This window comes from Lissotriton helveticus, chromosome 5_1 (assembly GCF_964261635.1).
Source record: "Lissotriton helveticus chromosome 5_1, aLisHel1.1, whole genome shotgun sequence".
Classification (NCBI taxonomy): Eukaryota; Metazoa; Chordata; class Amphibia; order Caudata; family Salamandridae; genus Lissotriton; species Lissotriton helveticus.
In genome coordinates, this window is record NC_136065.1 from 2,069,209,653 (window position 1) to 2,069,234,933 (window position 25,281).

The 25,281-nt window shown below is 45.2% G+C and overlaps 1 protein-coding gene across 1 annotated transcript in view; it reads left to right on the forward strand.

The window, feature by feature from the left end:
* Positions 1–23,697, forward strand: part of LOC144756305 (uncharacterized) — a 57,455-nt gene extending 33,758 nt beyond the window's left edge. The window contains exons 2-3 of the mRNA XM_078646001.1: positions 6,177–6,293; positions 23,212–23,697. Of these exons, the coding sequence (XP_078502127.1) occupies positions 6,177–6,293; positions 23,212–23,414 (320 nt within the window). The 3' untranslated portion in view covers positions 23,415–23,697. The remainder of the gene's footprint in view (positions 1–6,176; positions 6,294–23,211) is intronic.
* The last annotated feature ends 1,584 nt before the right edge of the window (positions 23,698–25,281 follow it).

Genomic DNA, 25,281 nt, shown 5'->3' on the forward strand with positions numbered 1-25,281 from the left:
TTCCATTTTCCTGAAAATTTCAGCCAATTCCGTCCACAAACGCCAAAGTTATTAGACATAGAATTTTCAAAAATCCCATAGAGAAAAAATCCTAACTATATATACCTACTGGCGACCGCCAGTAGGTAATATATAACCTGTTGATATATATATCAAGAGCTCTAGAAGCCCGAAACGCGTCGTTGCTGGCTGCGGTATAAGAACAAAAATAAAAACATACCTAGCCTGAACTGCTGTGGTCGGTCTGAGTTCCTGCTTCGCCACGTGACGGAAGTGGTTGGAATTGCTGGTGCATATATATATATGTACTCATAAATCATAAGGTGGGGAGAAGGAAAAAAGAGTTGGATCCAACCACTTTCCTTGGAACGTAATCTTATAAATCAATTGTGGGGGGGGGTTGGATCACTTGTCCTGCTAACCTGGGTTTTCAGGTTGCTGGGATGTCCCTTGGTAAAAAACCCTCATACACGTGAGTGGGTATTTTTGTTGGTAGCGGTATATCTTGGTTCTCCGCTGATGCACTCTCGTGTCTGCATAATCACGGGGTTAGTTGGTATGCATCCTCCGCCAGGAGGTTGTAACCCGAGGTTAAAAGCAGTAGTGTCCAGTGACAAGTGATGAATGTGAAATTTAAAATAACTCGGACAGCCAGAGTGAATATTTATTATTCCGGATTCGAGTTAGTGATGAAAATATAGGTCGATATGCGTAGGGAGAATTGTTAAGGTTCTCACGCTATCAATTGTCGTAAAGTTAAAAGGTCGACTAGTTTCAGCCCTAGTTGCCTGGAAGGTCGGTGGGCTTTCTTCAGGACCAAGTGATATATGTGTTGCAAAGGGACATACTAGTCCCTTGCTGGTTGAAGGTCAATGTGTGCCTCCGCGCACTTCGTCCTGCGCTCCCACGGGTAACAGGGAGTCTGGGGGAAAGGGCTCTTTCTGTAGCTCCACGTTTCCCGCACAACTTGTGCTGAATCTGCCGTCCTGTACCCGGTGTACACGGGTACAGGACCGTCCTGTACACAGACCGTAATTGAGGTGCAGAAGGCCGAAAACAGGCTTGGGCCCTGGTGCCACTGTACCTGCTGCATCATTGGCAGGTAAACCTTTGTCTCCACTCTCCCAACTAGAGACTGAGGACCCACTAGAAGCTCGATCCAGGCTTGAGCCTGAAGTGTGGCTCTGGCTCACCTTGAGGTCCTGTTGGAAGTTCAAGGCCATAACGAGCTGAGCTTTCATGAACCTTCTGCCTGCCACCCTCAATCTACCCAGGATGTGGCTTTACGGCAAGAGCTTCCAACTTTGGAACTGGACAAGCTAGGTTCGAGTCTCGGCATTGGCTCAACATCCTGTGTTTCTGGGCAAATCTTCAGTGACTAAAAGAAACAAATGTGGCCTTGTGTAATGTAACTGCGTTCATGTAAAGTGCTCAGCATCTCCAGATTGAGTTTGCACTTTATATAAAAACTGCAGAAAACTTCACAAGGATGTGAAAACAAAAGGCCTCATTCATGAAAACAGCGTTGCATCACTTTTCATTGCGGCCTCCTTGCGACACTAATGATGCATCATATTTACAGTATGGCGCATCATGTCGCAAGGAGTTACAAATACGTCAGTATTTTTTATGTATCTGTAGGTGCAAAAATGATGCATTGCTGGAGTGTGTCCCAAAAGTGACGCAACTTAAGCAATGGGTCATTACACATGGGCAAGTCCCATGTTGATAGTGCCCGCGTCAGTCTTTTGCCTGCCATGTTGACTCATTAGCGTCCAAGAAATGGCGCAGTGAAATCTTATAGATTTCACTTCGTCACTTCTAGGACCCTTTCTTGCGCCAAAACGCCCCCCCCCCCCCTGCATACATTATACCTGGCGCAGGTATAATGTGGCGCAGGGTTTTACAAAGTGGCACATCTACTGAGATGCATCACTTTGTAAATATGACGCAACAAGGCACATTTTTTATGCCACTGGTGCATCACAAAATTGACGCACTTGTGGTGCAAAAGTGAGGCAATGCCTCATAAATAAGCTCCAAAGCGTTAACATCAAAATGGGAGATTTATAGATAGCCATTTAGTGGCTTATTTGTACAAAGTGAAAATATAAATCCTGTATAAATTGCAGCTTCCCCACTTAAAATGTGCGATCTTTGGCAAATATTTCACTTCACCAAAACTCGCTTTCTTCATATTTGCACAAGTAAGCATGTTCAAATACATAACCCATAAACACAACTATATAAAAACCTACTGTGTTTGATTTAATGGACTAATGCATGGGTAACATTTTCCCGGGGGCCGCAAAGTTTGGTCTGTGGTGTGACCGAGGGTCGTACTTATGCCAAATTGGGAGTAGGAGAAGCAAAGCACATATATCTAGTACCTGTCTTTAAAAATGAAGGTTTTCCTAAAGTTAAGGGCCTAGTTACTTCCTTTCCCTAACTACAATTAATCTTTAAATAAGTGTTTGCTGTATATTTAACATTTGTTGTCTATGCTGGTGCTGAGTCAAGTATACAGCAGCCCAGTGCTGCTGCTGCCCAGGGAGCCGTATGTAAAGGTCAGGAGGGCCGCATGCGGCCCCCGGGCCGTTCTTTGCGTATCACTGGACTAATGTTACTCTATAATAACCTGGCCACATACACGGTCCACAAGACAACTGTCTTGCCTGTTGGTTCACTAATGGCACTGCCACCAGTGTAAGGATGGGCAGGAATATCTCAAAGCTCATGTTTAAAACTCTGAGGCTTATTTACAAGCCTCTTTTTCGCATATTAATAGTGACGCATTGGCGCAGCAAGGGGCTTGTAAATAAGCCTCTACCACTTCTCAGTGCAGTGCTATTTTGTGACATATTAATATGAAAGCTTCCTTGTGTTAAAGAAATATACTTTTTTGAATTTTGAAGAGACTTTATCATATTTTATGTGAGGTTTGTTGTGTGTTTTACATTGCAAACATGTTCAGGGATCAGCTCGTGCATAGGCCAAGCCAGATCCTTAGCTCTGCTCTAGCTCAGCTCTCCCTGTTAATTTGTTGGCTAGCCCACATTTACCCCCAAAAAACACACTGCCGAATTGTAGTTTTACACTGTGAAAAAACACATTACAACGTTCAAGCCTTCAGATGGAGGAAGCACTTAACATGTGCCTTCTCCATGGTCTTTAGATTTTTACTATGATTGGGTGGGCCAAAGGTCATGTTTGGGTGGGCCTGGCCCATCCGGCCCCTCTGCTAGAACTGGGCCTGATTAGACTGCAGGCTAAAGGGGAACAAGAAGTGGGTGCAATGTAAGACGTAGACTGGGAGACAACCTTGATACATGCTTGGAAAGTTGCGATCAAAACAAGTTTTAAGCTTATTTAACTGAAAGTGATATACAGGGTGTACTACGATCACAGCTGCTTGTTCTTAAGCATTGGCATAGCCAATAGGACTCGCTTTTGGGAACTTATATGTATTTAGTTATGCAGCACAATATCCTTGGTGCAACAACGTCAACTGCTGCACGGCTAAACACTTATAAGGTCCCAAAGGCAAGACCTATTGGCTATGCCAATGCTTGTTAATCAAACCTTTTAACCTTTTGTTATGTTCCTTCTTATTCACTACATAATCCCACTTATTCAAAGACTCGAACTGCGTATGTCTAGGTTGTGGCTTCATTTCATAAAGGGCACACCAAGTTTTCAATCTTTCTCACATTAAAATTACCATGCACAGGAACTGCATCTGCTTATCATCAGCAGTGATCTTATTCAATTTTGTAAGCCACAAACACATGTGTAACCCCGGATTCAATAACATTTTGTAGGCTGGTGTACTAGCTGGGGGCAAAGCCTCTCCCTCATAAGTAGTATTAACAGTTTTATTCAAATGAGCACCCATTGTAACTTTAAAATAACTATAAGACTTGTGATTCGCACAAAAGAGCTTTGCAATTCAAGACAAAATAAAAAAAACAACACAAAATGTTAGACGTATTTTCAATGACCAAAACATGTAGGAAGGAAATCAAACTTACACCTGAAAAGGAATGTTGGTATAGACTATTCTAATAGCACCACTACCAACACTCTTAGACAAGTTCTTCAACAGTCTTTGGAGAAGAGAGAGAGAGAGAGAGAGAGAAGTGATGCGAAAAAAAGTTACAGCCAATGTTGCCTTGTCCTGTGGAAGAATAAAAAAAAGAAAAAAACGGTGAAGAAGCATACCTTAACTCTTGGTTATTGTTAGCTGCTGATGGCATTTGGTGCATTTTATTTCATATAATTATTTAATTTGCTTCAGCCCTAAAATGGTAATTCCAGGATTTTTTGTAAACTGGGAGGGACTAGAGAGTTCCCTAATTCAATAGTTTGAATGCAATTCAAATCAAGCAGGTGGGAAGGCCTTCCAGTAGAAGAGATGGCCAAGAGTAAAAAGAACAGGTAAGAAAACACATGCAGCAACGCTGAAGGAGAGAGGGACACGGTGAAAGAGAACAATAGTGTGGCAGATGAAAGGAGTTTTTGTGACATGCTTTTTTGAATCAGAAGGTGTCATGTGGAACGGAAATGCAGTGCTCCTTCATTGTAAGAACACAGGTTTTTAAATAAGGGGACCTCCTGTTCTTATTTGCCCGTCTTCAGGTGTCCTGCTTCTTATAAGTCTGGGGCAGGTAACAAAAATAGACTTATGGCACAGTGCAACAGATACAAATTCATATTCCATATTACAAGTAAGAACATATAGGGTGCGTGGCATGCAAGGTGACAGAAATCCAAATGCACAGGATGAAGACAACAAGGGCAAACATTAGAGCAAAGTGACACTGCAGGTTCAGGGTACTGATGCTATAACGTTTATCTCGTGGCTTCCGTTAACAGCAGGAACGCCAGACAAGCAACAGAGTGAGCCAGTGAGCAAAGTAGGTGCGGGTTTGTTTTATACAAAGGATACAGCATGAAAGCAACAAGTGTCACATCTAACATCTGCTGTCTACATAAACGGTAATGTTCTTAAAACGTCTGGCTGAAATCAAGAAAGATTCAGAAAAGGGGGTGGTGATGGACAGAGCATCTGAGTTAAACAGAACACTCATACCCAGTCAAAAGATCAGGGCTTGATCCATCACTGTTTTTTAGCTCACTAAAATCAAGAGAGAGCTGAATATGACCACTTTGTTTTTCAAGCACATTTGTGCTTGTCACAGTAAAAGCAAAACAGACTGCTGGCACTGCAATTGTGTGTTTGCTGGCCCGGGAGTGGTGCGTGCATGCACGCGCAGTCTGCTCTTTTTGGAAGCACATACTCGTGCTTGTGGCGCGCCCCTTCTCACTCCCGCAAGGTGGATGCCGCCACAAGCACGAGTATGTGCTTCTAAAAAGAACAGAGCGACAGCTAAAGGTCCTCCTATGCAGCGCATGCACACTGCGTAGGCGAGACCTAAAAAGGGGAGAACGTCCTCCCCCAAATGTCTGAGATGTGACGACACCGATGGCATGTGTTTTCCAGACACTCTGGGGATGCCCCTCATATGAGACTACTGGCGGGAGGTCACTGGGAAATTGACTTTAGTTATAGAGACATCTGTCCCACAATTCAACTATTGGGGATCCTGAAGGACTTCTACTTGCCACAGACAATTCCTTTTCTGCACATTTGAAAATTGCCACACGTGTTGGAGCTGTGGACGCAGAGGATGGGGGTGTAAGAGCAGGCTTCCTGAATGGATAGGGAGCCTGTGGGCTCTCATTATGTGTGAGGCCTTGATGGCTTCTGTGTCTTGGAAAGTAGGTCATGAGAACCTGTTGTGGGAGCACAGCTGGGTTTTCGGTGCTGTCATGGACAGTTGTGTGTTCTGTTGTAACTCAAAAAACGAAATAAAAAGTTTTTAAAAAAATAATTCAACATAAACGCATTCTATGAAAAGTGCTTTGGCATATGTGTTATTTGGACTCAGTGAGGCTCAGTTCAGGCCCCTAATGCGCAGTGTCATCAAGAGGCCTTTTTTCATGCAGAGTCCTACACAGTGCACTAGTGATATCTGCCCTCAGTCGGTCCACGGCACAGGCACATTCAGGAGGGTGGAGGGCGGGATCCTGTATTATTTTGTCCTGCCCACCCACCTTGCCACCTCCCTGTTGGTTGCTTCGTTGTCTCACACAGCTCTTCTTTTTTCTTGCAGGGGAAGCTTTGACATGCTATTATTGCCCATTGGGCCTCTGCATCATACCCACCACGACGACGTGCTCCTTTGGTGAGATGTGTGACACTGCCACCGCCACGGTGTCAGCCAGCATTGGTGAGTAGCGCAAAACAAGCACGCACATGCGTATGTAACACATAGGTAATGCACTCCCAGTCACACACACACATGTCATGCCTTTATACACGAGGACTGGTCACTGAGCATAATGGAATGCATTTACACTGGAACTATCCTTTTAAAGTCTTGCCGAAGCATCACTTGCACTGTCTCTTCGACACATGCTGTATCTAGGAGATGGGCTTAAAACAATGCCCATCTCTTTCATTGGTTCCTCTTGCTGTCCTTTAAAAATGTTGGCTTTTCATTGATGAATACACTTAGTAGTCTCTCCTTTTGGAATTTTGTATCCTCCCATAAGGCGTGCCCCTCTTACATGTGTTCTTACTGTTCAGGTTATTAATATTGGAAAAAAACTATGTTTTAGTTGGCCTGCCTCTTTGCTTGTTAACTGTTCTGCTTACTTGTGCAATGAAACTAAGGTTGCTTCATTTGCTCGCCTTCTCTTTAAATCCCCGATACACCCCCTCACCACTGCTTTGATCTTTATGACCCATACAGCTAGTTTCACGAAAGGAAATTGCGCTCGCAATAGCTGCGAATTCGCAATTCCGCTCGCAATTTGAAGGGAAGGAATTCAAGAAACCCAAACAACCAAAGTAGTGAACTCGCTATTCAAAAATAGCGAAATCGCTATTAAATTCGCAGAATCCTGGAGGATGGGCATTAGCGAATCGGAAATTGCGAGGACCCATGGATTCTGCGAATTTAATAGCGAATTAGCAAAAATGCCATTCATGAAAATTCGCTAAAAGCGAAAAACGTGAAAATCGCTATTTGCGAGGCGCAATTTAAGAAGAACTCAAATCAGGTGGTAACCAGTACTGAAATTTTTTTTTTTCAAAAAACAGTTAGATCACTCCCAACAGGTGCAGGGCTGATGAAACACATTTAAGGACATGCAGCTGGAGCCTGGTGATTCCCACAATGCCTGGACTTTACATGCTGGTGAGGCGGCGTAGGCTGCAGCGAGCTGCACGTAACAGACGGAGGATACAGGAGCGGATATTCCGCCAACGGGTCACCCTTCTGGGCCAAACCAGGGAGCAAATCTATGCCAAGTACCGCCTAAGTGGCCCAATGATCATCAAGCTGATCCAGGACCTAGACCCCCTGCTGCAGCATCCAACAAGGAGAACCAATGCCGTGCCCATGCATGTCCAGGTCTTGTGCTGCCTGCACCTACTGGCCTCCGGAAGCTTCCAGGGGATAGTTGCTGTTGCTGGGGGTATATCCCAGCCCACCTTGTCCCGCTGCCTAAGGAGTTTCCTGGATGCAATGCTGACCCGGCTACACCACTACATTTCATTCCCCACCACCCAACAGGACCTAAATGACACCAAGCTCAAATTCTATAACATTGCACAATTTCCGCATGTTATTGGATGCATTGACTGTACCCATATCCAAATCTGCCCACCAGCACAAACGGAATACATGTACCGCAATCGCAAGTCCTACCACTCCCTCAATATCCAGATGGTGTGCAACGCAAAGAATTACATCCCGGACATAGTGGCACAATATCCAGGCAGCACACATGACTCCTTCATCTTCCGGCACAGCGGCATTCACACATGACTGGCAAGGGGAGACTTTGGCGAAGGACACCTACTGGGTAAGTACACATGTCCCCAAATACTACACTTTGAGCATGTATCTGTGCAGATTAGGCACTCACCCTCTGCTCATTACCTGCAGGTGACAGCGCCTACGGTCTACGTGAGTACCTCCTCACCCCATACCTCAACCCTGCCACACCACAGCAACGGCGTTACAATGCTGCACACATACGGACAAGAAATTGCATAGAGAGGACATTTGGCCTATTGAAGAGCCGTTTCCGCATACTGCACAAGACTGGTGGGGCCATCAAATACACACCTGAGGTCTGCTGCCGCATCGTGGCCGTGTGTGCAATACTCCACAACATTGCTACCAAGCGCAGGATACCAGTGGAGATATCTGGCAGTGAGTCTGAAGGTGACAACCGGCCGCCTCCACATGTACGTCATGCACGCGGAGAAGATCCTGCTGAGGGACACAGGCGCCGCAACCACATCACTATTAACTGTTTCTAGTGCACCCATTCCCCTATCACAACACTGCACCCATGCATGACTAATGTAATAATGACATGAGTGTGAATCATCTTTGACCATTATTCTTTATTGTTTATGCACAATAAATTGGCCTTTAATCATTGAACTGTCTGATGGAGAGAGTATTGCTCCATACCTCCCCATACTGGGGTAGGGGCTTAGCAGGGGTTGACTGCATGGCCTCCCTCAGAGTGTGTGAGTCCTTACGGTCGGTGACGACGAGACGCCCCAAGTCGTCTCTCTGCATCCTGAGGGACGGTGTTGGCCCCAGTTGCTGATGTTGCCCTGCTGCTGCGGCGACGTGCAGGCATCGTTGGCAAGGATGCACTGCTGTTGGTTGACGCAGCCTCACTTGCGCCGTCAGCCCCCTCTGGTTCTTCATGGCCAGTGGCCTGGCGGCCGAGCACTGCTGCGGTGAGTAGGTCTAGTGACCTTGCCACATCCTGGCAACACTGCACCATCTGGGCCTGCATGGCGAGTGACCTTCGTGCCAGCTGTGATGTAGCATTACCTACTACATGATTGGACCTAGTGTAGGCCGATAGGCGGGACAGTAGTTGGCGGTGGCGTCGGCGGGTCATGTCCTGCTGGGCTACAAGCAGCTGGTTGTTTTCACGGACTGCAGCGGTCATCTGGGCTATGTGTTGGCCGTTCGCCTGCATCTGTGTGAGCATTGCTGCCATGTGACGCGCCTGTGTGCGATGCACCGCCAGCATGCGGCGTTCGATGACCAGGCCTGGATCTGGTGTTTCAAGTGCCCTGCCGGTGCCTGCTGGGCCCTGGCGCTGCTGGCGCCTCAGTGCGCTGGTGTGTGACCTGGCACCAGCTGTGCGCCTCGTCTGCCTCTGGGGTGGTGGTGGTGGAGCCTGTACCACTGCTGTGGCTGTTTGCTGGGGTCTTGGCTGCACAGCTGTGGCTGCAGGGGTGGCCCTGTCTGCACGGGGTGGTGGTGGTGGTGGTGGGAGCACTGCTGGTGGCTGTGATGGGCCGGGTAGTTGGGAGGACTGGCCCTCACCCTCAGTGTCCGCATGCAATGTTGATACATGCATGCAGCCTTGCTTTCCCTGACTGGCTTTTGGATTTACTTTGCATTGACTGCTCTGGCAGTGTTGGGCTAACTGCGGGTACATGATTACACTACAACTTCCACAATGCAATGGGGCTTTTTTGGTGAGCATGGTCTGCATTGTTGGGGATGTCATGTTGCTAGCTCAGGACTTAAGGGCATTGTTGGGGGACTGGGTCGCAGTCGCATGTCACTTACCTTCAGGTTGTTGGCTGGGTCGAGATGAGTCCAGCTGAAGGACCCCCACGCAGGCTTCAGGCACAATGGTGTCCTCAATCAGGTCCTCCAATGGGGTGTTCGGTGTGGCTACAGGTTCCCCTCCACCGGTGGCCAGTCGCTCCCCAAGCCTCTCAGCAATCCGCTCCTTAGAACGACCTCTCAGGTCGTACCAGCGCTTTTTTAGTTCGTCAATTGTGCGCTGGGTCACACCAACAGAATTGACCTTCGCGCGGAAGCGCTGCCAAATCCTGCGCTTCTCTGCCTCTGGCACCCTCCGGGAGTCTTTTCCAAAGAGCCGGGCATAATCCTTGCAGGCCCCCTCAATTAGGTGCTCCAGTTCTAATTCTGAAAACTTAATTTTCCTCTTTCTCTCCTGCCCACTGCTCCCTGCTGCATCCTGGGACATGTTGGCAAACTTTTTCTGGCTGGGGTGCTGCACAGTGTTGGTTTTGGTGCTCCTCAGTTTCCTGCTGCCACTCCCTGGCTCTGTGTTCTGTTTGTGGGTGTGGTGAGCCTACTTCCTGGTTGTGATGTCATCAGTGGGCTCGAAATGCGACTTCCCGTTTTTGCGATCTCGCTGTTAGCGAGATCGCAAATAGCGAATTCGCAATTTCAACATCAAAAATTACGGATTCTGCGATTATTTAGCTATTGCGGCAAGATCGCAATCGGCAATTGCGATCATTTGCGAATCGCATTTTTTCATTGCATTTGTACATGAATTGCATTCTGCGATTATCAAACTGCGATTCGCAAATTTTCGCAATTTGCTAATCGCAGATTGGTACCTTCATGAATCTATATGATAATCTTCCCTTGTGTCCCATCTCATAACTCTGCTGGCAGGACCCCTCCACCCTTCGAGGCCACTGCTGTTCTGCACGTTTTTGTGATTGGTTACTTTAGGCATAATTTGCAGTACAGTGCCCTCGTTTAAGATCCCTTTGCTGTTTAATATCCCTTTGCTGTCTAATCCCACCCCACAACACTGCTTGCCCTCCGAAGATGCTGCATTAAATTCTTATGTTATCTTACATTACTCCACTTTTATTTATATAGCACCCCTATGGGAAATTAAGCAGCCCATTATAACAGGATGTTGAGCCGAGCATGGATCCCCAGCTCACCGGTTGCCAGCTCTCACCGCTGCGCCATATTATTACCCTAGCCATGTTACAGGGTGCAGTACCATATGTGTCCAAAAGAGGTCCCACAGGACGCTTAGTGACAGCATGTGGTACTGCACCCTGACAACCCTGCTTTTTTTTGTGCAGTGGGGGATGTCTTGGGCTTCTTTTGGTACGAGTGTGCTTGCTTCTCACTTCTTTTCAATGGAGGTGGGGCTTGTTTTTATCTTTGAGATTCGCCCACACACTGCCAGCAGTAGCTGAGCAGGCACAGCTCTCTCTCCTCCTCCCTCTGTGGTAATATTATTAATTCGGACTGATCGGGGTTAACAACACTAACAGAGTTCTGCTCACACGTTGTCATCAGTGCTTGGATCTTGTTTCCCGTGGGACGCAACCAGTCGGTCATCCCTTTCTGTTTTGTTTTTAACCTGTGTGTTGTAGTTTCTCCTTTAATAATGCACATTCTCCGCCTAGAATGTGCCTATGTCATTGCTGTAGAATGTGTTGTGTGGGAGTTAAGTCAGTTATTCCCTGGTCGCTGTTTGATCAACTTGCCTCCCTGTTGGGTCTCAATAAACCTCTACTTCAACATCTGCTGTGTCTCTGACTTTACATCACTGGCGACGATGGACCCAACAGGTATTAAAGAACCCTGCGTGATTTTTTTTTAAGAACTTCTTTTGTGGAGAATTTTGTCAAAACGATCTAAACCTTATTCTAATTGGATTTGACTATTGTGCGAGCGCTACGAGAGAAGTAACATCAGCAACTGAGCTATGAAATCACTCCTCCGCAAACCACTCCTCGGCAAGTATTTTCTTTCTCTAAAGTTTATTTCTGCCCAGTGAGTGTCTTGCTGTGATGCCGCGAGCTACCTCGAGCGCTGTGTGACGCCTTGTACCTCGAGCGCTGTGTGACGTGAAGCTGAAGCGGGTGCTTTCCGTGAGCCGATGTACTCTTCCTTTGTTTTGCTGACGCGCTGAATTTGACGCGCACGCAGCTCACGAAATGTTTGTGACACGCTTGAAGCTGGCGCACACGCACACGACGTTCCTGTCTCCACGCGCATGCCCAAGAGTGACACGCATGCCGTTTTACACGCATTCAGCGTGTATTTCTTAATGTTCTCTCGTTTTTGTTTATCTGAGGTAAGTTTCTGGATGTTCCGGCGCATTTTCGACCAACGAAACGGAAAGTGTGGAAAAAGGATTAACTTTGAGGTATGCAGAATTTAAAGAAGAAGGAAATACACATTTTTTTTTCTAAAATATTGTAGGAATCAGTACTGTGTGCCAAGAAAAGAAGTACTACGGATTTTGTGACTATCTATTTGGTAATTAACAAAAACAGACTCCATTTCTTTATTTTTCCTTCATTATTTTAGTTTGTTGTGTTAGCTTGTTTACTTAATTTTTTCCTCTTCAGGATGTCGTCTTCTGCAAGTGGGATGAACCAACCACCTCAATTTTTAAGTGAACAGGGTGAACCAATTTTGCCATGGAAGAAATGGAAGCCAATTTTTGACTCTTATCTATTAGCTATTGGTGGTGAAAAGTTTTCCGCAGTCAGAAAACAAGCTGTTCTGTTAAACAATTTAGGTATTGAAGGAAGGAATATCTATGATAGTTTGGATCCCATACCTATAGGTAGAGGTGCTGGTGAACCGTCTGATGTATATGAAATGAGTGTACTACTTTTGAAAAACCATTTTGGTGCTCGAATTAATGTTGTCATGGAGAGACACAAGTTTTTTATGCGCATTCAAGGAAAGACTGAAAGAGTTGGAAATTACGTTGCAGCTCTTAAGTCTCTTGCACAAACTTGTGAATTTGAATTGTTAACTGACTCTCTCATCCGGGACCAACTGGTTCGTTGCACCAATGATTTGAAGATTCAGGAAAAACTTTTGTCTAAAAATCCTAATTTGAAGGAGGCCATACTTATCGTTGAGAGTGTTGAGCACACTTCCACTTGGGTCAAAGAGATTAGAAAAGGTCCCACTCAGTCTGATCCTGTTTCTAATATTAATAACGAAAATCGACAAATTGTTCAACCTGAAATGAGTGTGGCTGCTGTTAGTAAAACTCCTTCAAAGCTGGAGAAACCATTTTTTAAGACAGAGAAGCCCAGACAAAACTTCAATTCGAATAGAGAAAATAAATGTAGATGTCCAAGATGTGGAAGTGAGAGACATGGACCTAATTACCCAAACTGTTTCGCTAAAAGTACTGTTTGTAGAAATTGTGGTAAGAAAGGTCATTATGCTAGGATGTGTAAGAACAGCAAAGTCAATTTTGTAGATGAAGATGAAGAATTCTCTCAGGATTCTATTCATTGTATTACTGATTCACAAGATGATGTTGTTAACGGAGTGAATCTAGTTGATGATGATATTGTTGTCATGCCCTCTTGTGACGTTCACATTGCCAACAAAGTTGTTCCTATGCTGGCTGATTCTGGTTCTTTAAACACCCTTATAAGTGATAAATTCTGGTTCTCTAATTTTGATGGGAACAAGATCAAGCTTTTAACCCCTGACATTAATCCTGTGGGGTATGCTAAACAAAAGATTGAGTTGATTGGTTACTCCATCCAGACCATTGCTTTCAAGGGTAGAGAAACAGTTGGTAAAGTCTATGTTGCAAAGAGGGGGGATAATCTTTTGGGTTGGCGTCATCAAAGAAACCTGGGTATCACCTTAAATCCCAATGCCCCAGAACAAGTTATGTTGGTATCTCAACTTGGAGATTTTTCTGACATTTTTGAAAAATTTCCAGAAGTGTTCAGTGATGATTTGGGTCTTCTTAAGGGATTCAAGCATAAGATTATTTTGAAAGGGAATGCAAAACCTGTTGTGCACAAAGTTAGGAAAGTGCCTAACCTCATGATAAAACCCCTCCAAAATGAAATTCACAGATTGTTGAAGTTGGGCGTGGTGGAGGAAATTGAATGCTCAGAATGGCTCGCACCAATTGTTTTGACACCTAAGGACAAGGGTACCAAGATTAGGATGTGTGTGGACCTCAGGAGTCTAAATGGTTCAATTTGGGTGGACAGGCAACCTTTGCCAAACATTAACGAGATCTTGACTAGATTAGGTGGTGCTACTATTTTTAGCGTAATGGATTTGTCTGCGGCGTATCACCAAGTTTTGTTAGATGAAGGATCCAGACATCTAACGTCGTTTGTTACTCCCATTGGTGCTTATAGATTTATCAGGATGCCTTTCGGGTTAGCCAGTGCTGCTGCTTGCTTTCAGCGGGTCATGAAGAATGTCTTATCGGGAATTGATTCTGTTTTATTCTTCCAGGATGACATTCTTGTATATGGTAGTGATATTGTCAGACATGATGATGTTCTATTTAGTGTTTTGACAAGGCTCAAGAAATCAGGCCTGACTTTAAAACGTGAAAAATGTAAGTTCAGGGTCAAATCTGTATCCTACTTAGGGCACAATATATCGGGGGAAGGTATCAGTCCTAAAATTGATTTGGCTGAGGCCATTCTTGAAACCCAAACCCCCACTAACAAAGATCAAGTAAAGTCTTTTAATGGTTTGTCTGAGTATTACTCTAAATTTATCCCTAATTTTGCTAGTGTTATGCAGCCTATTAGACTACTTTTAAAGAAGGGCGCAGTTTTCAATTGGGACAATGAATGCTCATCAGCTTTTGAAACAGTTAAGTCTCGGATTGCAAAGATGCCTACCTTGGGGCATTTTGATGTACACAAGAAAACGATCCTGTCCACTGATGCAAGCTTACGTGGTTTGGGGGCTGTTCTTTCTCAACTGGTGGATGGTTCAGAGAAGGTCATTGGTTTTGCCTCCCATTCTCTGAAGGGCGCAGAGGAACGCTATTCTGTTATAGAACGTGAAGCCCTTGCTTGTTTTTGGGCTATCAGGCATTTCAGGTTCTACTTATGGGGTTTACCTTTTGTTGTCAGGTCTGACCACAAACCCCTTGTGCAGTTATTCTCTTGTAGGAATGTAGAGTGTACCACTCCAAGGATTAGGAGATGGGTTGAAGGATTTATGGAATATAATTTTTGTGTGGAGTATGTACCTGGACTCAAAAACATCCCTGCTGATTTCCTCTCTAGGTCACCCCTTGATAAGTTAGCTTTGTGTGATCCTGAGGCTCCTGTTGTTTCATGGGTGAGGGAATCTGCGTTGAATGAAGCAGAATGGAAAGAGAGTTTTTTGTGTGACCCGGCCAGAGATTTTATAATGGGATTCACGGTCAATGGTTGGCCTACTTTGAAGGAGGTTCCTGAAACTGCCAAGGGGTATTGGAATGTGAGGGATGAATTAAACATTGTCCATTGTGAGTTGTTCAGAGGTGACAGGTTGGTTCCTCCGCTTGGAATGAGAGAGAAGATTATAAATTTGGCACATGAGGGACATCTTGGTCGTAGCCTCACCAAGGCTAGAGTCAGAGAAACTTATTCGTGGCCTGAGTTAGACCGAGAGGTTGAAACAGTTGTAAAGGATTGTAGTATTTGTGCTGGCAATGATAAGTCTAGGAAAGTCAGTGTTGCTCCTCTCTCCCCTGTTGCTATTCCTGAACGTCCTTGGTCCAAAGTAGCTGTGGACATCATTGGACCTTTTGAGAATTTGGCTCCTTCAGAAAGATTTGTGGTTGTCCTGGTTGATTACACATCGAAATGGTTATCTGCTTCGTGCATGAATTCTGTTATGAGTAGAAATGTTATTGAATTTTTAAAAGATGCCTTTACCTGTGAAGGTGTTCCCGACATTTTAGTTTCGGATAACGGTGTTCAGTTCACCTCTCAGGAAATGTCCGATTTCCTAAAGGATTTATCTATCACTCATCATAGGACTGCTCTTTATTCGCAGGCTAATGGTCTTGTTGAGAGCATGAATAGGCTTATTAGAGCTTGTGCTCAGTCTGCCTTGGAGAGAAGGCTTCCGTTGAAACCTATCCTCAGGGAAAAACTATGGGCACACAGGAACACTCCTAATAGCGTAACTGGTGTTTCGCCTTTCAAGAAACTGAAAGGTAGAATTGCTGGTTCAAAACTGAATCCTTTGTGGCTTTCGGTTAAGGACAGAGGTTGTGTGCTTAAGGATGTAAGAGTGGAGAGTTACCAGGAGAAATACAAACAAAGATTTGATTCCTTAAAAGGTGCAAAGAGTGTTTCCTGGAAAGTTGGTGATTTTGTTTACATTAAAAAAGCGATTTGGTCACCCAAGGGTGAATCAAAGTATTTTGGGCCTAGACGAATTGTTAAGGTTATGAAAAATGTTGTTATGCTTGCTGGTGGAGATGTTTGGAGTATGTCTCGTTTATCGAAGTGTGCAGAGGGGGGTGGTATTGTGGAATCTGGTTCTAGCGGATCTGCTAGCGGATCTTTTCCTTCCACAAGTTGCTCTTCCTGTCATTCTCCTCGGAATGTTTCTTCCAATTTCTTACCTCAAAATGTTTCCTCCCGCAGCACAAGTACAAGAGTTAGAAAGTCTCCCCTGTATCTTCGAGATTACTGTCCCAAGTGAATTGTATTGTCTTACCATCTTTTTGCTTTGTATTTTTTTGCCTTTTTCTTGTTTTGCATTCTTTGTTTTCCTTTGTTTCCTCTCTTTGTTTTTGTTATTATAATAAGGGAGATGTGTTGTAGTTTCTCCTTTAATAATGCACATTCCCTGCCTAGAATGTGCCTATGTCATTGCTGTAGAATGTGTTGTGTGGGAGTTAAGTCAGTTATTCCCTGGTCGCTGTTTGATCAACTTGCCTCCCTGTTGGGTCTCAATAAACCTCTACTTCAACATCTGCTGTGTCTCTGACTTTACATCACTGTGTTTTGTAAATATGGATGCTGAGAAGAAGGGGCAGTGCAATGTGGGCTGCAGCATCACAGTTATGTGCTTCGTCTTGTTTTGGGGAATTACAGCACGGCTGCGGGCTCCGTCACTGCTCACGTGTCCACGTAGCAAGACTAAAAACCTGACAGATGTAGTTATTACCTAAAGTCCCATCCGAATACAGGAGCATCCAAGTGGCGTCACTATGGGGGTGCGGACCGCACCGGGTGACACCCTCACATGGGGTGACACCGTGCAGGCCTGCCAAGTATCACATAGGACGTGACGCTAACGCATTTCTAGCACATCTGACACCTGTGCATGCGCCCGGGCCGGCAAGCTTCACTTGCCAGTGCAGGCTCGATAACAGTTAAAAATCTCTCTGTGCGGTGCTACAAACTTACAATATGTCCTCTGCTGCCTGGAGACTCTCAGGCGGGGGCCGTGGCCTGCCCTCAGCAGAGTCGTTCCGTTGCAGGCTCTGTGGCGCCGTGGTGGGGGGATGTGACGCCAGCCATGTTCCACTTTCACTGGAGAGTATTTTGCATACACAGCAGATATAAATCATTGCAGCTATTTCAAATAGTTTTAAACCGAGATAAATTTCCCTTTGAAGTGGAGGCAGGACGCAAAGGAGATTTACGGAACGAGTTTGCCGTGCATTTCATCTCTTTCTGTGAGAGTAGGAGCATTGAGCTTAAACACAATCCTTTGCAGGAGCCGCAGGTTTGCTATTTTTCGTGAACCGAGTGCATACCTGCTTTATTGGTGTGTGAAGTTCAAATATATATGCTGTCAAGACGGAACATAAGAGCTCGAAAGCACACAATGTGGAAATCTATTGTTTATGGGAGCCCGGCCTGCTGAAGGTAGTCACCTTGCTCACGCCACCCGCGAGCTGCTCCACATCAGGTGTGAACTAGTTGGGTGAGTCGCACTATGAATAGGACCAGCTTCCATGTTTTTGTACAAGTCCCATGAACATTTGTACTGACGTTTCAACTGTCAGTTTAGGGCAAAAACCCACGGAAACAGATTGGAACACCGGTGAACAGGAATTCAAAAGAAGCAAGCATTTGCAATGCAATCTGTTTCGTCGCCTTTGGAACCTTACACGTATTTATCCATGCAGCACACTATCCTGGGTGCTGCATTGTGACCTTGCGTCAGTCAGAAGCGGCGGGCCGGAGCTGGGGTAGGACTCGACTGCCACTGGCACGGACACTATCTGTGCACCTGCTGCGCCTCATGGTTCCAGGACTGCATTTGCTGAGGGAGTAGTTGCAGCCACGAGACAGACCTTTCGAATTGCCGCGCGCATCCTCAAAGTGAGTGCCTCTAAAGTTACAGGGAGCCCTGCTGACGATGCAACCTGTTAGACAGGATCGCAGTGGTTGGAGCCTAACAGAGGGTGGGAACTGTTTCCTTTTGATTAAGAATATGACTCTTGCGGAGGTAGCGCTGTGTGGGCAGCCGCGGGAGGGGGGGGGGGTGTTGGGGGGCACAGGTGACAACTTACAAGTTGGAGCATGAAACCGAGATCGTCTGCGAGAAAACACATTCTGAGGAGCTCCCCAACAGCAGAGACCCTGCTGGAAGAGCCTGAGCAGCGATTCTCGAGATAATGGAAAGTCGGTGTCTCTCAACGCACTCAGCATCAAGGTAAACAGCGACGCTCATGCTGTTTTATAACTATCATGATTCGTGACATTAGGTTTGTTTTAAGATTCGGCATGAAGTATTATGCTCTACAGCTTTACGTTTAGTTATCTAATGCTAAAGTACAGACTGTATATTTATTAGCCTTCAAGATGCAATCGTGCTACTAAGCAGCAGGACTAAATAAACACTAGCTGCAAGATTGCATCTTTCTAATCAATGACAGGGTGGAGTGTATATATTAAAGGGCGAGTCTTTTTTTTACAGTGCATTCTGCGAGCAAACTGATCTCGCTCGGGCCTTGAATTTAGCGCCTGCGAAAGGGAATGTGTCGGAGTTAGTGCTCAGGGCGCAGTTGGGGTCAACATACTTGAGCAGGTATGCATTTAGATTAGGCTGTATGTATGTTCATTCAATCTTTGACCTCTGTGTGGAGTGTCATAAATATGACTCCAGTGATTTTGGTGGGAGCAAGACTCCAATGGGGCTTATTTACAAGCCCCTTGCGCCGCGCCATTTTTAATATGGGAAAATGTGACGTACCAACTGTGCAAGGGGCTTGTAAACAAGCCCCACGACTGCTAAAGCAATGGTTTAAGTGGGTGGTCCCTCCGGGTCTCAGACCATGTTGTAATTAAAAGTTAGCATTGCAACTGGTGTCACTTATGGGCGTAATAATCATTTCCCTAATTTTACCGTCAAAAGCACTGCTCAATTTCTGACCAATGGATGAATTTCAAATATGTGATTTAGCTTCTGTTTATATTGCACGTGTTTTACTGGTCCCGGAGTAGAATGCTACTTGCCGAAAAAGTGCTTCGACGCCTCGTCAGGGGTAGTAGTAACTAGTAAGGGCTATATAAATGCAATTACAATACAATACTTAATCTTCCATTCCCAAAGAGCGTTTATTAATTTTTGGGTGCTATGTTTCTGTACTCCGGCAGCTGAAAGGAAGGGCACAAATTGAAACTGTGCATGTCACATAAAGCTGTCCCTGGGCTGGCGCTCTGCACACCAGTCGTGAGGGGGTGACACCATGAGCTACCGCACTGGGTGACACCAACCCTAGTGACGCCGTGTGCCGAGAGGTAGCCGAGGTTATGGTTCCTCATTGTGCATTTTGTTTTCCCGCACAGCTTCTTTGCCGTTTAATAGAGATGTACATGTTAATGTTGCTTGGAGCCCACCTTTATTCCTTTCACGCACTTTGGCGTATATATTTTTGATTTGGTTTGGAGTGGTGTGCATTGTTATGGGTACTGAGACAGTTTTAATTTTTATGCTTGTTTGACGTGTTGCTTCTGTGCAACTTGGTCTATGAGTAGTAATTGTATAAACTAAGTACTTTATGATGATTATAGGGATTTTTTGTCAGGGTGCTGGTTGATACAAGAGGCCTGAATATTTAGCTCATTGAAGATGTCATCACACATATAACCAATCTGATAAATGGATTATTGTGTTTTGCAACCAGATTTATTACGGTCTTGTTACCACAGGGGTCCCAATGCATCTGAAACTATTGTCCACAAATTGGATAACCAAGTTAGTTCCTTTATACTCTAGATTATCCAAGGATAGCTAGGCTGAGCAGTCAAAGCCATGTACCCTATCCTCTGTCATATGCATAATGGGACCCATGGCCAATGCATCTCTGGTACTAACTCAGTAAGAGACTCTCACCTACCGTCTCTATGTTATTGCTTCATATGTACCTCATTCCTAATTAAATGTTTTATTCCATATTTCTTTGGGCAATAATTCTGCTTGCTAACGTTTTTCTTATCCCAGTTTGCTTAACCCATTGTTTAGTTTGTCAAAGTCTAGGGTATAGATTTAGTACGTTTCTTGTACAGTCTGTGCCTTGTTGAGACTGAAAATGGGCATAATGAAGAGAACTTGCCATAGATCTAAATGTTGAATGGTTGGACGTTCACAAAATATCTATTGACTGGAGTGACGAGATTGACAGGCATTTTAACTGTTTACTTGAAAAAAAAATCCCATGCACGTTGATGGTTTTGATAAGTGCAGAACAATAACATTAGATTCCGAATGACTAAGAGTCTACCTCGTTCCAAGGGAACATTGATGCTGCTCACTATTGAATATCATGGCGGGTACTTCTTTAAAAAGAGAAATAGCACTCACCCTTACCATTGACAAGCTTTCTCATTGGAAATTCCTAATTATTAGTCCACTAGACAGTGCTGCAGCTGCTTCTCTAGTCCCGTCTGTAATTCCTCATTCTAAGTTCTCTAGGCAGTGCTGCTAGCTGCTACTCTGGTCCCATCGGTAATTCCTCATTCTTAGGCTGCCAGGCAGCGCTGTCATTCTTAGTTTTCTAGGCAGTGCTGCTAGCTGCTTCTATGGTCCCAGTTGTAATTGCTCATTCACAGTCCTCTAGACAGTGCTGCAGTTGCTTCTTTGGTCGTGTCAGTAATTCCTCCATTCCCTGGCGGCTGGTGGTTAGGCGGCAAGTGGTTATGAAGTTAGAAGGGTACACTCCATGTGAGGGCTGGAGGTCAGTGGTGAGCACTGTGGGTTCAGGAAGGCGGTGGTAACGCATCAATGGGTTTTAAAGCTCGAGGGGTAGGAGCTGTCCGAGTGTCGGAGGACAATGGTGAGTCCTGTATTCCCATGATGCTTGCAGTAAGGCAGCAATGAGTTTTAAAGCTTGAGGGGTAGGTGCAGTGTCAGTGCTGGAGGACAATGGTAGCCATGTGAGTGCTGGAGGATAGTGGTGAGCCCTGTGGGCCCCGGTGGGTGGCGGCAAAGCAGCAATGGGGTTTGAAGCTTGATGGGTAGAAGCTGTATGAGTGCTGGGGGACAGTGGTGAGTCTTAGAGACTGATGGAACAGGCAGACACCAACAAGTACGTTGTAAAATAGATTCTGTGATAGAACAAGGACCAGAGGAACAGTAGCTGAGTTGGACAACGGTGTAAAAGATGATGCCAGGAAGCAGTTGCAGAAAGAGGAGGGGAGCAATGGAGAGTGAAATAGAAGATAGGCGGGTACACGGTCTGTAATGACCAAATGCTAGGTCAGCGTTCTCACATCATCCATTCACAGCCATGCCCTGCAGGCAGACAGCCAATCATCATCCTGCTGCCTCAGCTACATAGGCTGCAGGCAGGGAGGAACGTCTCCTTCGCTATGGCAGAGGAGCATTGCCCGCCTGCCAGCAGCTGCACAACTTGAAAAATAAAATAAGAAACCATGTTTATTATCGTTTTATTTGTCTCCTACCTTGTAGTCTTGGGCACAGTGCCACTGGATGACAGGCGCTGAGGGGGAGTGTTGGGCACTGCCTTTAGTGCGCATGGCGGTTTGGCCAGCAGTCGGATTCTGGCCAAACTGTCATGCACACTGCAGCTCTCTCCAACCCAGCTATGTTGCCCGGTTGGAGAGAGCAGGCACAGGCTCCCAGTCTCCCTGGGAGAGCAAATCGAGGGCGCTCAGGCCAATCCTGACGCTGCTCTCATGGTGTGAGTGCAGCATCAGGATTGGCCGCAGGGCAGACTGGGAGCCTGAGCCTGCAGTAGAGCCAGAAGAGGGGCTATGCAGTGGGATTCAGGTACGTTTTATTTTGTTTATACGTTTTTTGTTTTGTTCTTCCCATCATCCCCTGACCCGCCACTTGCCCCCAACACCAGGCGTGACTGGCTGCAGGCACACACTTCCTAGCGTGCACTCGTCTTGCAGCCCACCTACTACATTCACAGCAGTGTCACACTCCCACAGTCATGCTCAAACCTGAGACCTCATCTCCAGACACAACGTCACTTGGGGGTCATAGATCTCTACACATGTTGTTTATTATGACATACAACAGTGTGTGTTCGTACCCGAACTTATTAAATTAGAAGTGATACTTTCTGTTGATATAATCAAGAACCCCGATCTGTGCTTCACTAAGGAAAGTAGGTCAAATGACCACATCAATGGCTCAATGTCCGCGGACCCGATAATTCTCGCCACGGTGCCTACTCTAATCATGGGTCCCACTCTGCAACTCTGGGCAATAGCTTGCTTAATCTCCACACCGGCCCTAATCGCTAAGGATGTCTGGCTTCACCTTGGGGTGTCCAGGAGTGGGCGCCTCACAGGAACAGGCCAGGATGGGTTCCTCAGCGGTACAACATGGGGACACACTGGCTAGTGTAACCAGGTGCTTTATAAGCTCAGTTACTACTACTCCATTGTTACCATGGACATTGTATTAGACTTGGCCATTTGTGTGATTGTCCAATGCATTTTGGGTGTTATAGTCTGAACTAATTCGACCAACACACATGAAATCAATGTTTCGTAGGTGAAATGGTCGGGACTTAAGCTATTGACTGTAATGATCTGGAGTAAGTTTGTAATCCTAAACACAAGGTGACACAGCAGACCTTAGCCAGAAAGTAGCCTTTTTTAAGCAACTGTGGAGCGCTCATCTTATACTACTTGACATTGCAACATGAAGAGTTAGAATTTACGTTTTGCAGTTGTTTCCTAAATTCCTTACTTAATTTTCCAAAACTTTCTATCCACAGGCACTGCTGTCCTTCTCTAAAATGCTAATCAGCTCTTCTTTTTCAGATAAACACTCTGGTCCAAAAGATGACTTTGATTTTTTAGAAATTAATTTAGATGCAACTTTTATCTCTTCAGACTCTTGCCTTTCAAAGAGACAATGCACATTATATATTGTAAGAGGAAACAAGTGAATGTGATGCGACTAACTCTAAGGCAACAGATGTGACTGATTCTTCCCCAGTTCAAGCAACTTTCCAAGCCAACGGCCTGTTGTCCTCGTATTAACCCTTCCCCTTAGAACAGTACCAATACCTTGTTGTAATGTCAGAATTGATGACATTTCTCTTTTTGTTTCCTTTTTCCTCTAGTGGGCTTGAGCATAAAGGGGAAAGGCTGTCTGAGTGCCTTCAGCTGCGCGATCCCCTCCACAGAGAACTATAATGGGATCGAGGTTTCTGTTTCCCACTCCTGCTGCTTCGGCAGTCTCTGCAACGCCGGCTCCTTGGCAAGGCCCTCCCTGCTGGCGGGCCTGCTGACCCTGATGGCTACACTGCTGATGACATTCCTCTGAGGGATCCACATGCTGATACCATCCGCCCTGCTGGACTCAACAGTGACAGAGAAATCAATGATTTTCTAGAGCTTGTTTGGTGATTTTCTCTTTCAGACCTGACATTGTGGCAATAGTAGAGTCTTAAGATGGGACACAGCTGAAGGGTGGCTGAAATGCGACTCACTGTGTGCTGCTTTGTCAAAACATTGACCTAAACATTAGGAATGTATTTTATCCAAAATAAATTGAGAAAATATTAAAATTAATACTTTGTTAATCCAATAAATAGTGTTATCCCCTTTTCTACTATAGTAACTTGCACTTTTTAAGAGCAACTCAATATGTAATCCTTTTTTTACCTTTCATGGTTGGTATTTCAGGGGAAACCTTTGTTGCGGAGGTGTATTAGGATGTCAATTGTTGTGATCTCGAGGGGGAACGACAGGTCAGCGTGCTGTCCCTCAATGCAGTATTTCACCCTCTTTTCACTCCAAGTATTTCAACATTGTCATTCCCCTCGCCCACCCTCTCCCAGTGTATTATTTGGGATGGACCCATGCACTCTGATGAAGCGGGGCACGCCCACACACACTATTTTGAATTTGATGTTCTCCCATTAAATTATATGCTATACTTTGTATTTTGCCTTAGTCTGTTTTCTGTGGGTCTGTGATGCATTTTATGCCTTGTCTGGACACTTAATTAAATCAGCAAGGGTCAAATGTTTAGTTTCATAGACACCCTATCTCCCTCAGCTTTCATTTGACATTCCATGAAACTGTATCAGTATTTTATTTAGTCAGTAATCGGTTATTGGTGTTAGCCCTCCTCCTGAAAACTGTAGCGTCCTCCCCAGCCTGTTTACTCTCCAATGAGTACACAGCCCAAAGGGATTAGTGTTACACGTCTTCATTCATCAGCATGTAAATGCAAACTCAACATTCAACCTGCATTCACTTCACTACGCTTGAACACTTACGTCACAGGTCCACAGAGTCCATCAGTAGCCAAAAGGGTTCAGTAATTTCTAATTCACACAACACTACACCTTCCCCTTTGTTAAATAAAAAAAATCAATTTTTTTACAACTATATACAAAATTACATCTCTTTAATGAGTCTTTGTGGTGTTCTGATCACATTTCCTGATCGTCGGAAACTGGGAACAGGCAGTCAAAGTGTCGGTGAGCTGCGTTGGTGATGTGGAAGCAACAGCAGTCAAGGGATCTCCAGCTGCCTGTTCAGGCCCAGTCTTTACATTGACATCAATGCCTGGCGAGTGATGAGCCACATGTCAAAAGAGCGAGGAATCTTGCATAATGGACTTCCCCAGACATTGGGCAGTCACCATGTGTCCTTTTCTGGTCACAACATACAAGAATTCAGCATTAAAGGGAACATCAGATTTTCGCTTTCTAGGCTGACGGACATGCACTCGATCTCTTCTAGTAAAAGTAACATCTTTTGCATGCCGTTGCTTGTCTTAATAGGCTTTCATTTCCTTTTTACGATCCAATTCTTTTGTACAGGTATCTTCCTCAGTACTTGCTGGACTGTTGGTCCATTGAGGTAACATGGTGGTCATGGCTCTCCCGAACATCAAGGTTGCAGGGCTATCACCTGTGGTCAAGTGAGGGGTCGAATGGTAAGCTCGAACTGTGGAATTCAAGACAGTCTTAAGGTGAGCTTCTCCAACACAGCATGTTGAGCAGCTTTTTTTAAAGAACTCATGAAATGTTCTACAGGGCCATTGGCCTGTGGCCAAAGAGGTGTGCTCTTCTGATGCTTCACATTGAGATGACTGAGAAAGTCTGAATTCTCGGCTGTTGAAAGGTTGGCCATTGTCAGATTTTAAAATCCCAGGGGCACCCCTTGTCAGAAAGATG